The sequence below is a fragment of the Anopheles coluzzii genome, chromosome 2, assembly GCF_943734685.1.
Source record: "Anopheles coluzzii chromosome 2, AcolN3, whole genome shotgun sequence".
In the NCBI taxonomy this organism is placed as follows: domain Eukaryota; kingdom Metazoa; phylum Arthropoda; class Insecta; order Diptera; family Culicidae; genus Anopheles; species Anopheles coluzzii.
Genome location: NC_064670.1, coordinates 70365636 through 70380570, shown reverse-complemented (window position 1 = coordinate 70380570; position 14935 = coordinate 70365636). Strand labels below are relative to the sequence as shown.

General features: G+C 42.4%; 1 protein-coding gene across 1 annotated transcript; it reads left to right on the top strand.

Moving 5' to 3' along the window:
- The first annotated feature begins 13041 nt into the window (after nt 1-13041).
- LOC125908346 (uncharacterized) lies at nt 13042-14558 on the top strand. Its single transcript, XM_049611054.1, has 2 exons — nt 13042-14064; nt 14151-14558. The coding sequence occupies exons 1-2, from the start codon at nt 13042-13044 to the stop codon at nt 14556-14558; spliced, it is 1431 nt and encodes a 476-aa protein (XP_049467011.1).
- The last annotated feature ends 377 nt before the right edge of the window (nt 14559-14935 follow it).

Genomic DNA, 14935 nt, shown 5'->3' with positions numbered 1-14935 from the left:
GATATCCGATAATTTCCGCAGCTCAATGCGTCGCGGATTTTGCCCCATACAAAGCGGAACGATCGAATTTTTGTAGCATAGTTCATTTTGCTCGTGAGTGTCTTGGTATACCAGTTTTAAAAAAGACCAGTAAAATGAACACCTTGGCGGCGAAATGAGTGTCAATTGACACCAATATGACAGCCGGATCGATCGAATTTTTTCGATCGAAAAATTGTGCTGAGGCAGATAGTGTTACTGCCGAATAGTGATGGGCGTTTCGGAGCGCAACAATGGCTCCGAAGCCAGCTTCGAATCAACGGCTCCGAAGCCGGATCCGCACTGTTGGGAGCCACCCTGTACAAGCCTTGACAGAGTTCGACATGCGCCCGATGTTAGGCGACCGTATGCGTGAAAGCACGATCGACGCTCTTCGGGATAGAGAGATCGTTCTCTTCTCTCCCGACCGGCTAAGGCAAAGGACGTATCGTTTGGTCCGTGTGTAAAATATTACATTATATTAATAAAAGTTATTGTTGTAGATCGAAGATACAAAAGTGGCGACTAGAATAATTCTGGCGAGCTGTTTCCCGTGATTTTATCGATTTTGATTTCTATTTTACCCGTTTTCTGTGTAAACGGAGGATCCGTGTCTTTGACCTGATGGAACCAAATGGTGAACCATCGCCATCGCGGAGCAGCCATGACCCAAGCCAGCGAACCGTCACCAATTTACCGTTAGACACGAATGCCTTCATCCAAGACATATTTAAGCAGCAGCAGGAAATTCTTCATCAGCAACAACAGTCCTTTTTGCAACAGCAGGAGCAGCTAATTACTAAAGTGCTAGCTTCAATTGGATCGCGACAACCTGTGGGAAATGAACACATTATTGATGCCCTAGCAAAACACATACAAGAGTTCCACTATGATCCGGAGGATGCTGTTACATTCAGTGCTTGGTTTGCGCGATACGAAGATCTCTTCGAAAGGGATGCGGAACGTCTGGACGATGCCGCGCGAGTGCATCTTTTGTTGCGGAAGCTGGGTGCAGCGGAACACGAGCGATATGTAAGTCACATTCTTCCAGCTAAACTAAATGATTTCGATTTTAGATCGACGACTGGCAAGCTGAGAAAATTATTCGGTTCTCCTGAATCCGTCATCGCCAAACGGTACCGATGCTTGCAGATGTGTAAATTGCAGGAAGAAGACTACATGACTTACTCGTGCCGCGTGAACAAGGCTGTTATAGAATCCGAGCTGGGAAAGTTATCCGAAGAGGAACTAAAATGTCTAATTTTTGTATGTGGTCTGAAAGACGACAGTTATTCCGAGATTCGCATAAGGCTCCTAAATCGACTAGAGGAGAAAAGCGATAAAACGGTAACGGATATGGCAGAAGAGTGTTAACGGATGGTGAACTTGAAGCGTGATACGGCAATGATAGGCGAGGGAGAGAAGAGTGTGAGCATCGTTCGTGGATCCCGTGAAAAATACCCTAAGAAGGAGCACCAAGCGTGGAAACAGCCGAATAAGCAAAATGCAATAAAATGCTGGCTGTGTGGCGAAGGGCACCATGCGCGAAAGTGTTTCCACAAGTCCTATAAGTGCAATAATTGCCATAGATACGGACACAAGGAAGGGTACTGCGAGTCAGCTTTGAGATGGGCCAATAGAAAGAAGCGATGCGTGAAATCGGTGATCGTGAATAGGGTGAATAGTGCTAGCCGTGGCCGTGTAAATTTATTTTTGAATAACACCCAGATCCCGATGATGGTAGATACCGGAGCCGATATAAGCATAATTTCGAGCAAGCAGTGGCACGCAATCGGTAGCCCTGTATTAATTCCTGCAAGCGTGAAAGCGAGGACGGCGTCTGGTGATCCTTTACACATTTTGGGCGAGTTCCAATGTGATATAACAATTGGCCAGCAGTGCAAGTGTTGTACAATACGGGTGACAGAAGCTGACCTAATGTTGCTGGGAGCGGATTTAATGGACACATTTGGTCTTTGGAATGTTCCTTTGGCATCAATATGCAGTGAGATAAATGTCGTAGAAGCAAGCGCGAATACGAAGACCCTGCAAAAAGCTTTTCCTGCACTATTTTCGTCGAAGCTAGGGCAATGTACGAAAGGTTGTGTGAAGTTGATGCTGAAAGAAGGAGTGACACCAGTGTTCAGACCCAAGCGACCAGTAGCGTATGCGATGTTGCAAGCAGTCGACGATGAGCTTCTGAGGCTGGAAAATGATGGCATTATTACACGAGTGGAATATTCGGATTGGGCAGCACCTATTGTAGTGGTACGCAAGGCGAATGGAACCATCAGGATCTGCGGAGATTATTCAACGGGTTTGAATAATGCTCTAATGGCGCACCAGTACCCACTGCCATTACCCGAGGAAATTTTTGCCAACTTGAGTAATTGTGTTGTGTTTAGCCAGATTGACCTCTCTGATGCATTTTTGCAGGTAGAGGTAGATGAAAATCATCGCGGACTTTTAACGGTCAACACGCATCGAGGTTTATTCCGATATAACCGTTTACCACCCGGAGTCAAGGCAGCGCCGGGAGCGTTCCAGCAGTTAATCGACACAATGTTAGCTGGCTTGGATGGTGTCGCAGCATATATGGACGACATCGTAGTTGGAGGCAAGGACATGGCAACCCATAATGGCAACCTGCGAGCGGTTTTGGAGAAGCTGCAAGAGTATGGATTTACCATACGCGCAAGTAAGTGCAATTTTTATAAATCCCAGATTAAATACTTGGGCCATCTATTAGATGGAAAAGGGTTACGTCCAGATCCGGACAAGATTAAGGCCATTTTAAAATTGCTGCCCCCTACTGATGTGCCGGGAGTGCGGTCATTCCTAGGAGCCATAAATTTTTACGGCAAATTTGTCCATAATATGCGAATGCTGCGACATCCTCTTGATGATTTGCTCAAGGAAGGAAAGGTTTTTTGCTGGACGCCACAATGTCAGCATGCCTTTGAGCAATTCAAGAAGATTTTATCTTCAGATTTGTTATTAACGCATTATAACCCACGGCTCGACATAATTGTTTCGGCAGACGCTTCATCGATTGGATTAGGAGCTACTATATCACATAGGTGGCCGGATGGAAAGATAAAAGTAGTCCAACACGCATCGCGAGCACTTACAGCAGCTGAGCAGCGATATAGCCAACCTGATCGTGAAGGGCTAGCGATTATTTTTGCCGTCACTAAATTTCACCGTATGCTGTTTGGACGACATTTTCTTCTACAAACAGACCATCAACCATTGCTCCGAATCTTTGGTTCGAAAAAGGGTATACCTGTATATACCGCAAACCGTCTACAGCGTTTCGCTTTGACATTACTGCTTTATGATTTTGAAATAGAGTACGTACCAACTGAGAAGTTCGGAAATGCAGATGTGCTATCCCGGTTGATGGATAAACATGAAAAACCGGAACAAGATTTTATAATTGCCAGTATTGAACTAGATAATGATGTCGGAGCCCTTGTGAAAAATGCAGCGAAGAGTTTACCGCTGGCATTTGAACATGTAGCGCGCGAGTCGCATAACGACCCTTTGCTTCAGGTCGTGTATAACTACATACAAAGTGGGTGGCCAAAGAATATAGATAATGCGGAATTGAAATACTTCTACGCGAGACGAGAGTCCCTTTCAACAATTGAGAATTGTATTTGTTTTGGAGAGCGGTTAGTGATTCCTGCGTCGCAGCGTCGGCGGGTGCTAGAAATGATGCACCGTGGTCATCCAGGAATCGATCGTATGAAAGCTATAGCACGAAGCTATGTTTATTGGCCATTGATAGACGCGGATGTTGAGAAACTTGTAAAGTTATGCAAGTCGTGTGCTTTAGCAGCTAAATCGCCAATTCATAGCTCTCCAATATCATGGCCGAAAACTGATGCACCATGGCAGCGTGTTCATATAGATTACGCTGGACCTATAGATGGTGTCTACTTTCTTCTGGTGATTGATTCCTTTTCTAAGTGGCCTGAAATTATTTCGACTTCAAGTATATCCGCTAATGCAACCGTCACTATGTTGAGAGGATTGTGTGTTAGATTTGGCATGCCTAACACGATAGTGAGCGACAATGGTAGGCAGTTTACCAGTGCAATTTTTGCCGATTTTTGCAACACTAATGGAATCGAGCATATTAAGACTGCCCCATATCACCCTCAGTCGAATGGGCAAGCAGAAAGGTTTGTTGATTCCTTTAAAAGAGCGCTCAAAAAGATAAAGGTGGGGAAGGTGTCATTACAGGAAGCCTTAGATACGTTTCTCCTGACCTACAGAAGTACACCGAACAAGCAGCTAGAAGGAATGCGTACTCCAGCAGAGGTCATGTTTGAACGAAAAATCCGTACTTGCTTGGAACTGCTGCGTCCCCCAGTACAAGTTGAATCAACGAGCAGGCAGATGCCACCCAGAAAGTTCCACGTTGGTGAAACGGTTTATGCTAAGGAGTACCGTAATAATTCCTGGAGTTGGATTCCTGGTGAGATCACCAAACGGCGTGGAAACGTAATGTATGAAGTACAGAACGCAGCCGGAAAGAAGTGGCGTTCACACATCAACCAGCTACGACCACGATTGAATATCGGTACACATACTGTCCAACCAGACGCTACGGAAACTTCAATGGCTTTGAACATTTTATTGGATGAATGTCGAAGCACTGTTAGTGACAGCTTTACCTCGGCGGTGTTACCTCCTGGGATTTCTGTGCCATCGTCATCGTCATCGTCTTTAATGTCAGCGTCTTCGTCATCGTCGTATTCGTCTTCGACGTCGTCTTCGACGTCGTCTCCGTCGTCTTCATCGTCATCCCCGTCACTGTTACCTTTCATGTCTGAATCGTCTCCGTCCCTTTTGTTATCGTCAAATAATACGGATGTTCTAAGTTCTCCAGATTTCGCTACAGCTGACAGTGCATCATCGCCTTCACCGGTGCAGCCCCTACGTCGTTCTACGCGTGTTCGAAGATCGCCACAGTGGATGCAGTCGTACCAGAGAAATTGAAGAGGAGGGATGTTGGGAGCCACCCTGTACAAGCCTTGACAGAGTTCGTCATGCGCCCGATGTTAGGCGACCGTATGCGTGAAAGCACGATCGACGCTCTTCGGGATAGAGAGATCGTTCTCTTCTCTCCCGACCGGCTAAGGCAAAGGACGTATCGTTTGGTCCGTGTGTAAAATATTACATTATATTAATAAAAGTTATTGTTGTAGATCAAAGATACAAAACGCACCAACAGCAGAATTAGCAGAATAAACAGTAAAACACCACAAACAACAACACAACTAGCAAAACAAATCCAAACCATTATTTAAAAAAAATCGACACAGGGTAAAACACAAACCAAAATCATGGTGGAATAAAGAAATTAAAAATGCATGGAAACAAAAAACGAACGCAAGAAAATCCTTCAACAATTATAGAACCATTGAATCCTAAATTGAAGTAAAGAAAACATCAGCAAAATTGAAGTTAGAGATTAGTAAAAGTAAAAGAAAATACATAGAAAATACAATATAAACGATAAACGAAGATACATCTAATAATAACAACTGTGGGAAATTGTTAAAAAAATTAACTAACAAAGAGGAAGGTACGCAAGAAGAAAACATTATCTATAGTAATGAGAAAAATGCAAAAAAAAACTACTTGAAATAAATTTTGAGAAGGACAAAGGACTAAAACTGGAAACATTCAATATACCAGAATTTATCAACGAGTAAACTGTGGTAGAGGAAGAAGACTGGGACAATATAATCAGCAAAACAATCAGCACCAGAGGATGACAAAATCACATATGAAATGCTAAAAACTTCTAAACACAAAAGAAAAAAACAATTTCATACGAGAAATAAATGAAATGTGGCAAAGGGGCAAAATAAAAAACAATACAAAAAAATAAAGACAATAGCAATCCCAAAACCAGGAAAAGATATACAACCAATCGAAAACTACAGAATCATCTCACTTCTACAAACAATAATAAAAGTAAGCAACACAGCAGTACTTAAAAAAATAAACAGGCACCTCACAACAAACAAGATACTACCTGAAACCTCTCTTGGATTTAGGAAAAAAAGGTCAATACAAATGTTTACCAACTATGTCTGTAATCAAATTACAATGAACAAAAAAAACAATTTAAGGACAGGTATAATATATTTTTTTTTATTCAGTAGGGACGGCTTTGCCGTATTGCTTACGGTATAATATTTATTGATCTAACAAATACATATAACACGGTGAAAAGCAATATATTAATAAAAAAACTTAATAGAAGCGAATATGCCTAGTCAAATCAACCACTGGATAGGAGATTTCTTAAGAAATAGGACTATCGAAATGACAAGCAACGGAAAAAAATCGCAAAATTAGAAACGGATGGTCTCCCACAAGGAGACGTGATGTCTCCTACACTGTTCAACATACAGTGCCTCAATCGGAAAACCGGACAAGTCTAGCTAGAGTTCAATGAAGTTTTGTCCGGATTTCCGATTGAGGCACTGTACAGTGTCGGACAAATCAATAGGACCACTTATCAATTTATTATTCACTTATCATAATATTTCATGACTTAAAGTGATTCAATCTTTACCAAACTTTCATGAAAGCACTTTTCGGATGTTGGCTTAAAGTCTGCTTTGAAAGTTTGTTGAAAAGTTAACAAACAAAAAAGTTATTATAAGAAATGTTAAAAAAAACCCAAAAATCATGCGACAAAATAATAGGACCAGTATAGAACTTTTTTTTATTTTAACCATTTATCATTATTAAATAACAGCTCCGGTTTTTAATTCGCAATGTGGCCAGGCCGTACATTTGAAAAACTAAAGAAAATAACAAAACAGCCTTATCCTGGGCTAACTTGGTAGCATTTAATATTTTGTTGCATGCCCTTTGTTCCGGATGACAGCTCGCATCCTTTTAGGCATGGATTCCACCAAACTTTTACAAGTCGATGGCGGAATGCTGTACCAAGCATTCTCTATATGCTTCCACAGTTTCTCTTTAGTTCGAGAACCTGCCGGTGGAAGCTTAGCTTTAACAATCTTCCACAGGTTCTCGATCGGATTCAGGTCAGGCGATTGTGCAGGCCAATTCATGACGTTTTCATGATTTTTTGATCAACAAACCATTTTTTAACCGCTTTTGCAGTATGTTTTGGATCGTTGTTTTGCATGAATTGCCCTTTCAATGAAATCTCCCACTCTGCATGAGGCAACATGACAGTTTGGATGATGTTAAAATATCGGTGTTGGTCCATTGAGCTCCCTTTGCACTGAGAGACGAAATAGTGGTGAGTACCTTCGTCTACGGGTATAAAAGCGCGTCACAGCGCTGGATCGCTTACACTGTGTTCTAAGCCGTTGCCTAGAACACTTCACACGATCAATTAGCTCGTGTATTTTTGGGTGTCCGTTTTGTCCGCTGCTGGGTACTCCCAGCGTAAAATCGCGGAAATACTTGGCCGATCCAAAACATTCGTGTATAACGCGCTGCATAGCACGGGCACGAAAATACCAACGGGTCGGCCACGCAAGACATCCGCTAGGGATGATGCTCGGATGACGCGATTGTGCAAGGCTGATCCTTTCAAGTCGGCCAGGGCAATTAGGGACGAGCTGCAACTGTCCGTAAGTGATCGGACAGTGCAGCGTCGCCTATTTGAAAACAACCTGGTCGGCCGGAATCCTCGCAAAGTTCCGTTGCTTCGACAGTGCCACGTTCAAGCCCGGTTGCAGTTTGCTCGAGAGCACTACGACTGGGCAGGTAAAAACCTGAACAAGTGGCGAAATGTACTGTGGTCGGACGAGTCCAAAGTGAACTTGGTAGGTTTGGATGGGAAACGCTTTGTGCGTCGTCCAAAGAATACCGCCTACCGGCCACAGTACACTTTAAAAACCGTGAAGCACGGCGGAGGCAACAATAATGGTTTGGGCATGTTTCTCTTGGTACGGTGTCGGTCCTATCTTTTGGATAAAAGATATCATGGACCAACACCGATACTTTAACATCATCCAAACTGTCATGTTGCCTCATGCAGAGTGGGAGATTCCATTGAAATGGCAATTCATGCATGACAACGATCCAAAACATACTGCAAAAGCGGTTAAAAAATGGTTTGTTGATCAAAAAATCATGAAAACGTCATGAATTGGCCTGCACAATCGCCTGACCTGAATCCGATCGAGAACCTGTGGAAGATTGTTAAAGCTAAGCTTCCACCGGCAGGTTCTCGAACTAAAGAGAAACTGTGGAAGCATATAGAGAATGCTTGGTACAGCATTCCGCCATCGACTTGTAAAAGTTTGGTGGAATCCATGCCTAAAAGGATGCGAGCTGTCATCCGGAACAAAGGGCATGCAACAAAATATTAAATGCTACCAAGTTAGCCCAGGATAAGGCTGTTTTGTTATTTTCTTTAGTTTTTCAAATGTACGGCCTGGCCACATTGCGAATTAAAACCCGGAGCTGTTATTTAATAATGATAAATGGTTAAAATAAAAAAAAGCTCTATACTGGTCCTATTATTTTGTCGCATGATTTTTGGGTTTTTTTTAACATTTCTTATAATAACTTTTTTGTTTGTTAACTTTTCAACAAACTTTCAAAGCAGACTTTAAGCCAACATCCGAAAAGTGCTTTCATGAAAGTTTGGTAAAGATTGAATCACTTTAAGTCATGAAATATTATGATAAGTGAATAATAAATTGATAAGTGGTCCTACTGATTTGTCCGACACTGTACAGTGCCTCTATCGGAAATCCAGACAAAACTTCATTGAACTCTAGCTAGACTTGTCCGGTTTTCCGATTGAGGCACTGTATGTTGAACAGTGTAGGAGACATCACGTCTCCTTGTGGGAGACCATCCGTTTCTAATTTTGCGATTTTTTTCCGTTGCTTGTCATTTCGATAGTCCTATTTCTTAAGAAATCTCCTATCCAGTGGTTGATTTGTCTAGGCATATTCGCTTCTATTAAGTTTTTTTATTAATATATTGCTTTTCACCGTGTTATATGTATTTGTTAGATCAATAAATATTATACCTGTCCTTAAATTGTTTTTTTTTTTTTGTTCATTGTAATTTGATTACAGACATAGTTGGTAAACATTTGTATCGACCTTTTTTCCTAAATGCAAAAGAGGTGTAAGGTAGTATCTTGTTTGTTGTGAGGTGCCTGTTTATTTTTTTAAGTACTGCTGTGTTGCTTACTTTTATTATTGTTTGTAGAAGTGAGATGATTCTGTAGTTTTCGATTGGTTGTATATCTTTTCCTGGTTTTGGGATTGCTATTGTCTTTATTTTTTTGTATTGTTTTTTATTTTGCCCCTTTGCCACATTTCATTCATTTCTCGTATGAAATTGTTTTTTTCTTTTGTGTTTAGAAGTTTTTAGCATTTCATATGTGATTTTGTCATCCTCTGGTGCTGATTGTTTTGCTGATTATATTGTCCCAGTCTTCTTCCTCTACCACAGTTTACTCGTTGATAAATTCTGGTATATTGAATGTTTCCAGTTTTAGTCCTTTGTCCTTCTCAAAATTTATTTCAAGTAGTTTTTTTTTGCATTTTTCTCATTACTATAGATAATGTTTTCTTCTTGCGTACCTTCCTTTTTGTTAGTTAATTTTTTTTAACAATTTCCCACAGTTGTTATTATTAGATGTATCTTCGTTTATCGTTTATATTGTATTTTCTATGTATTTTCTTTTACTTTTACTAATCTCTAACTTCAATTTTGCTGATGTTTTCTTTACTTCAATTAAGGATCCGATGGTTCTATAATTGTTGAAGGATTTTCTTGCGTTTGTTTTTTTGTTTCCATTTTTGGCATTTTTGGAATTTTTTAATTTCTTTATTCCACCATGATTTTGGTTTGTGTTTTACCCTGTTTCGATTTTTTTAAATAAAGGTTTGGATTTGTTTTGTTAGTTGTGTTGTTGTTTGTGGTGTTTTTCTGTTTATTCTGCTAATTCTGCTGTTGGTGCGGATCCGGCTTCGGAGCCGTGGATTCGGACACATTAAGTATTATGCAATAACATAATATATATATAGATATTTGAATATTCATTTGACCTTTACAAATTTAATGTTTTTCATATAAGATTTTTACACTGCTGAAAACTTTATAGAAAAATATCGCAAAACATTTTCACTATGTAAATAACGTTTATAACTTTTTAAAACAAAATCAATCAGTATTTTTATACATTTTTATAAAGTAAATCCAATCCTGTCGTCCCTCCTAAATTTGAAATAAGTTGAATTCAAATTTCAATAAAGTGAGTAAAGCTGCCTTCTAATTGATAACAAATCATCCAATAATGATGTAACGAATGAAATCCAATACCAACGGCAAAAAATCCAAATTCAAAACTTAACCATCCTTCTTCTTCTTCTTCTTCTTCTTCTTCTTCTTCTTCTTCGGTGAGTGAGGATGTATTCCCCTACATTTGACGTTTCAAATGTATTCAAGGTTTTACCCACTCTATATTTTAACCTGACAGTTGTCATTTGGTTTTTTTTATGTGATTGTGTTATTTTTTTCATTTTGTCTTTGTATGCTATTTTGTTTGTATTTTTTAAATTTCTATTTAGTTTTCCTTCATGAATTTGGTAATTTTTTTTAATTTTATATCCTGATTTTTGTTTCCATCTTTCTTTTAATCTATCAAATGTTATGTCTCCTCTATTTGTTTCGTATTTTTTACAGTTAAAAACCATATGCCGCCCTGTATTTTGTGTTTGGCATGTTTGGCACACTCCTGATTCTACTAATTTCATTTTGGCCAGCCAAAATGGTGACAGGTCGTGTCCTGTTAACAATTTGTTTATTGTTCTCACTTCTTCCGGGCTTATGTCAATATCTTTCTCCCACGGTATCATTTCAATTTTTCTTTGAAATGCCTGGAATTTTTCTCCTTTGTTTTGACTGATGGATATTGAGATAGGCAGAACACACCCGCAAGTTAGGCAATGAATTAACAACGCCTATGCATAGGCAACACGCATTACATGTATTTTCCCATTAGACAGAAATCCCATTTAAACCAGTTCAAACAGAATCAAGTTCGAATAGTGCCAACGCAACAAGAATTTAACAAGAAAGTGTATGTATCGCTAACGGAGCACGTAGGCTCCTGATAAGAACACCCCAGAAATTATCAATAAATCAATAAAAAATTCCAGTGTAATTAACTAGTTCTTCCTCCAAGTTTTTGTGAGCATTGCTCTTCTTGGGAAATTCGATTCTCATTAAGAGTGCCAAGACCCCTTTGGTAAAACCCGTTGTTAGATAGGCGGAAGTTTGTATCGGGGTGCCAGCCTTTTTCTAAGCTTTTGCTCGGGTGTTCTGCTCCCCTTTCTTAAAGGCCGGGCTACATTGATCGTACTCGGAAGCGTTTTGATTTTCACTAGCGCATCTGGCGGCGGCTGGTGGAAGCTTTTTTTGGTCATCGAGGGAATGGACCTGCCGGATCTCAAAATTTAGTAGTTTTTCCATCATTTTCCTTTGCAAAAATGGATGCAATGCGTGCAAGACATGTGTATCTACGTTTTACAAAACTTTTCTCCTCCGATTTAAGTAAAAAAAAACATGGAAAATTAACGTATTTTCTGGAGCGGCTCCAAATTGTTTGTCAAAATGCTTCGGTCAGCCGCCGCCAGATGCGCTAGTGAAAATTGAAATTACACCAAAGAGTACGATCAATGTAGCCCGGCCTTAATACAGTCCACGAGACGGAGTAGGCCGTAGAAACCTACATTTTGGTCCTTCGAACCGGATAACGCAACCAGGTGCGTTCATCACCAGGAGACAACCAGGCGCGTTGGTCCCATCTTCGGCAATCGGACGGATTGCATCTTCGGCAACAAGGGTTGCTACTTCGGCGGACAACCGGGCGGGTTGGTCCCATCTTCGGCGGACAACCGGGCGGGTTGGTTCCATCTTCTACGGACAACCGGGCGGATTGGTCCCATCCTCGACGGACAACCGGGCGGGTTGGTCCCATCTTCTACGGACAACCGGGCGGGTTGGTCCCATCCTCGACGGACAACCGGGCGGGTTGGTTCCATCATCGACGGACACCCAGACAGGTTGGTCCCACTTCAAGTGCAACAAAGATAACAGCGATCATCGTCAGCACACGTGGAGATTAGACTTGCCCAATGTCTATCTCACGTGCATCTCCTGTGGAAGAAGATCATTCAATTATCGAAGAACAGCAAGGCGACGAAATGGCGCAAGCCAATCTTCAAGAAGGACGTGAAGCGTCACAGCCAAACTCAAAGTATATCCAAAGTCTACGCGCCAAGCACAAAGGCTTATACCGCAAGCTAGCAAACATGAACACCGAACAGAAAGACGACAGCATATCTTAAGTCCAACGAGGTATGCTGGAAGAACTGAAAGCGGTGCAGAGCAACGTCATGGATTTAATTCTCGAAGAATTGCCAGATGACGTAGACGAAGATTTGGCAAAAGACGAAGCATTCCACTCACTATATGCTTCTAAGGCAGCAAAGTTGGTCGTAATCGACAAAAAGCCATCGTCAGCTACAACACCTCCTGAAGTTGCATCATCATCGGTCTCCATCCAGCATCATCTCAACATCCCAATGCCGACTTTTGATGGTCTATACGAACACTGGCCAACGTTCAAGGCCATGTTCTTAGACATCATGAAGCGGACTAATGACTCGGATGCAGTAAAACTTCACCATCTCAACAAACCGCTGCAAGGGAAAGCAGCATCCTGAACACGTCCATTCTGAATGGCAACAACTTCCAGGCGGCTTGGGACGTCTTCGAGAGGCGTTTTGAGAATCCTCGGCTGATTGTCGACAAGCACATCGCAGGATTGCTTCAGCTGAAGCATGCACCCCGAGAATCTGCAAAGGACCTGCGGAAGCTAGCGGAAACGTGCAAGAGTCATGTGGATGGCTTAGTGTTTATAAAGCAGACAGTATCGACAGTACCAGCAACCTCATCATCACATATCTTCTCAGCTCATGTATGGACGCTGACACAAGGAAAGCATGGGAGAGTTCGTTGGAACATGGAGAGTTTCCGGATCTCTTCAAAACTCTCGATTTCATCAATCGGCAATGTGAGGTGCTCGAAAGCTGCACGCCAGAGTCGTCACGGAAATCAACAAGCACCAAAGCCTTCACCTCCACCACAGCTGCCAATTCAACGTGTGTACTGTGCCAGCAGCATCATACTCTTCAGAACTGTCCAACCTTCATCACGATGTCCGTATTGCAGAGGAAGAGCAAAGTACAGTCATTGAAACGCTGTTTCAATTGCCTCAGCGCTGGACACCCGGTTTCGCAGTGCCGATCGAAATGGACGTGCCGTATCTGCAAGAAACGTCATCATCATCTACTTCATGGGGAGCAGCTTCCAGCAGCACCATCTCTTCAGCCTTCAGACGCCGCTGCAACATCTCATCAGCTTCCAGTCGATGCAGCTCAACCAACATTAATCGGGGCATCGATGACTTCATTGACGACAGCAGTGCCATCCACAGTGCTATTGTCAACAGTAGTGCTCAACATCACCGATCGTGCCGGAGTTAGCCATCCAGCAAGAGCTCTCTTGGATAGCGAAGCTCAATCCAACTTCATCACCGGCAGGATGGCACAGTTCCTGGAATTGCCGCGGAAGCTGATCAATCTTCCGCTATCAGGCATTGGTGGCAGTACAAGATCGAATGTGCGACATTCCATCGAAACCACCATCCATTCTCGATGCTCGAGCTATGCTGCGTCATTGGAGTTGCTTGTGTTACCGAAGTTGTCAGCAGACATACCAACTCAACGGATCGACATCAGCCACTGGAAGATACCAGAAACCTGCATCTTGGCTGATCCATCCTTCAATCGGCCAGGAACCATTGACATCATCTTGGGAGCAACACACTTCTACGAGATCCTGAGGATCGGACGACTCTCCCTGGGTGACAGCATGCCAACCCTTCAGGAAACTGAATTTGGTTGGGTAGTCAGTGGTACCATCACCGAACCCATGTCACCGGTAATGTGTGCGGTGGCAACACACACAAACGAGTTGGGCAACCTAATGGAGCAGTGTTTCACCACCTGAGCAACACACCGAGCTAGAGCAGCGAGGAACGAGCCTGTGAGGACCATGACACGGCAACCACCACACGAGAAGAGGATGGCAGGTACATGGTCCAACTTCCACGCAAGCCAGAGATGATTGGCAAGTTTGGCAATTCAACGACTATCGCACTTCGACGGTTCCTAGCACTAGAACGTCGACTTCAACGGGAACCCGACACCCAACGTGCCTATGTGGACTTCATGGATGAGTACCTTCGCTTCAGTCATACGAGCAAGGTGGCAGCTTCTTCAAAGAACGATGAATCGTTTTATCTACCACATCATCCGGTCTTCAAGACCGACAGCACCACGACGAAGTGTCGAGTGGTGTTTGACGCATCGAGTAAATCTTCAACGGGTGTGTCTTTGAACGACCCGTTACGACCTTTGAACGAACCACACTAATGGTCGGGCCGACCATTCAACAAGATGCCACTTCTATTTTGTTGCAGTTCAAAATCAACACCCCATACGTGATTGGGGCAATCACCAAGAGAAAGGTGCTATCGTGCATCGCCAGGATCTATGATCCTTTGGGCATCGTCGATCCCGTAAAAGCCATGGCCAAGCAGTTCCTTCAACGCATGTGGACCCTGCAAACGGAACAGCAACAGCCCTGGGGATGTGATGACGAGTTGCCACATCATCTACAAGGAGAATGGATCAACTTCCACAACCAGTTGATACATTTACAAAATCTACACATTCCTCGTGTAGCCATCAGGCCAGATTCGACATCAAGCCAGTTCCATTTGCGATGCATCGGAAAAGGGATATGGCGC

Excerpts from the sequence above, each read along its gene's own strand:
- LOC125908346 (XM_049611054.1), top strand. The coding sequence starts at position 13,042 with ATGGACGCTGACACAAGGAAAGCATGGGAGAGTTCGTTGGAACATGGA. Across the intron at positions 14,065-14,150 it reads TCACCGAACCCATGTCACCG|AGCAGCGAGGAACGAGCCTG; the intron begins GTAATGTGTGCG and ends ACACCGAGCTAG.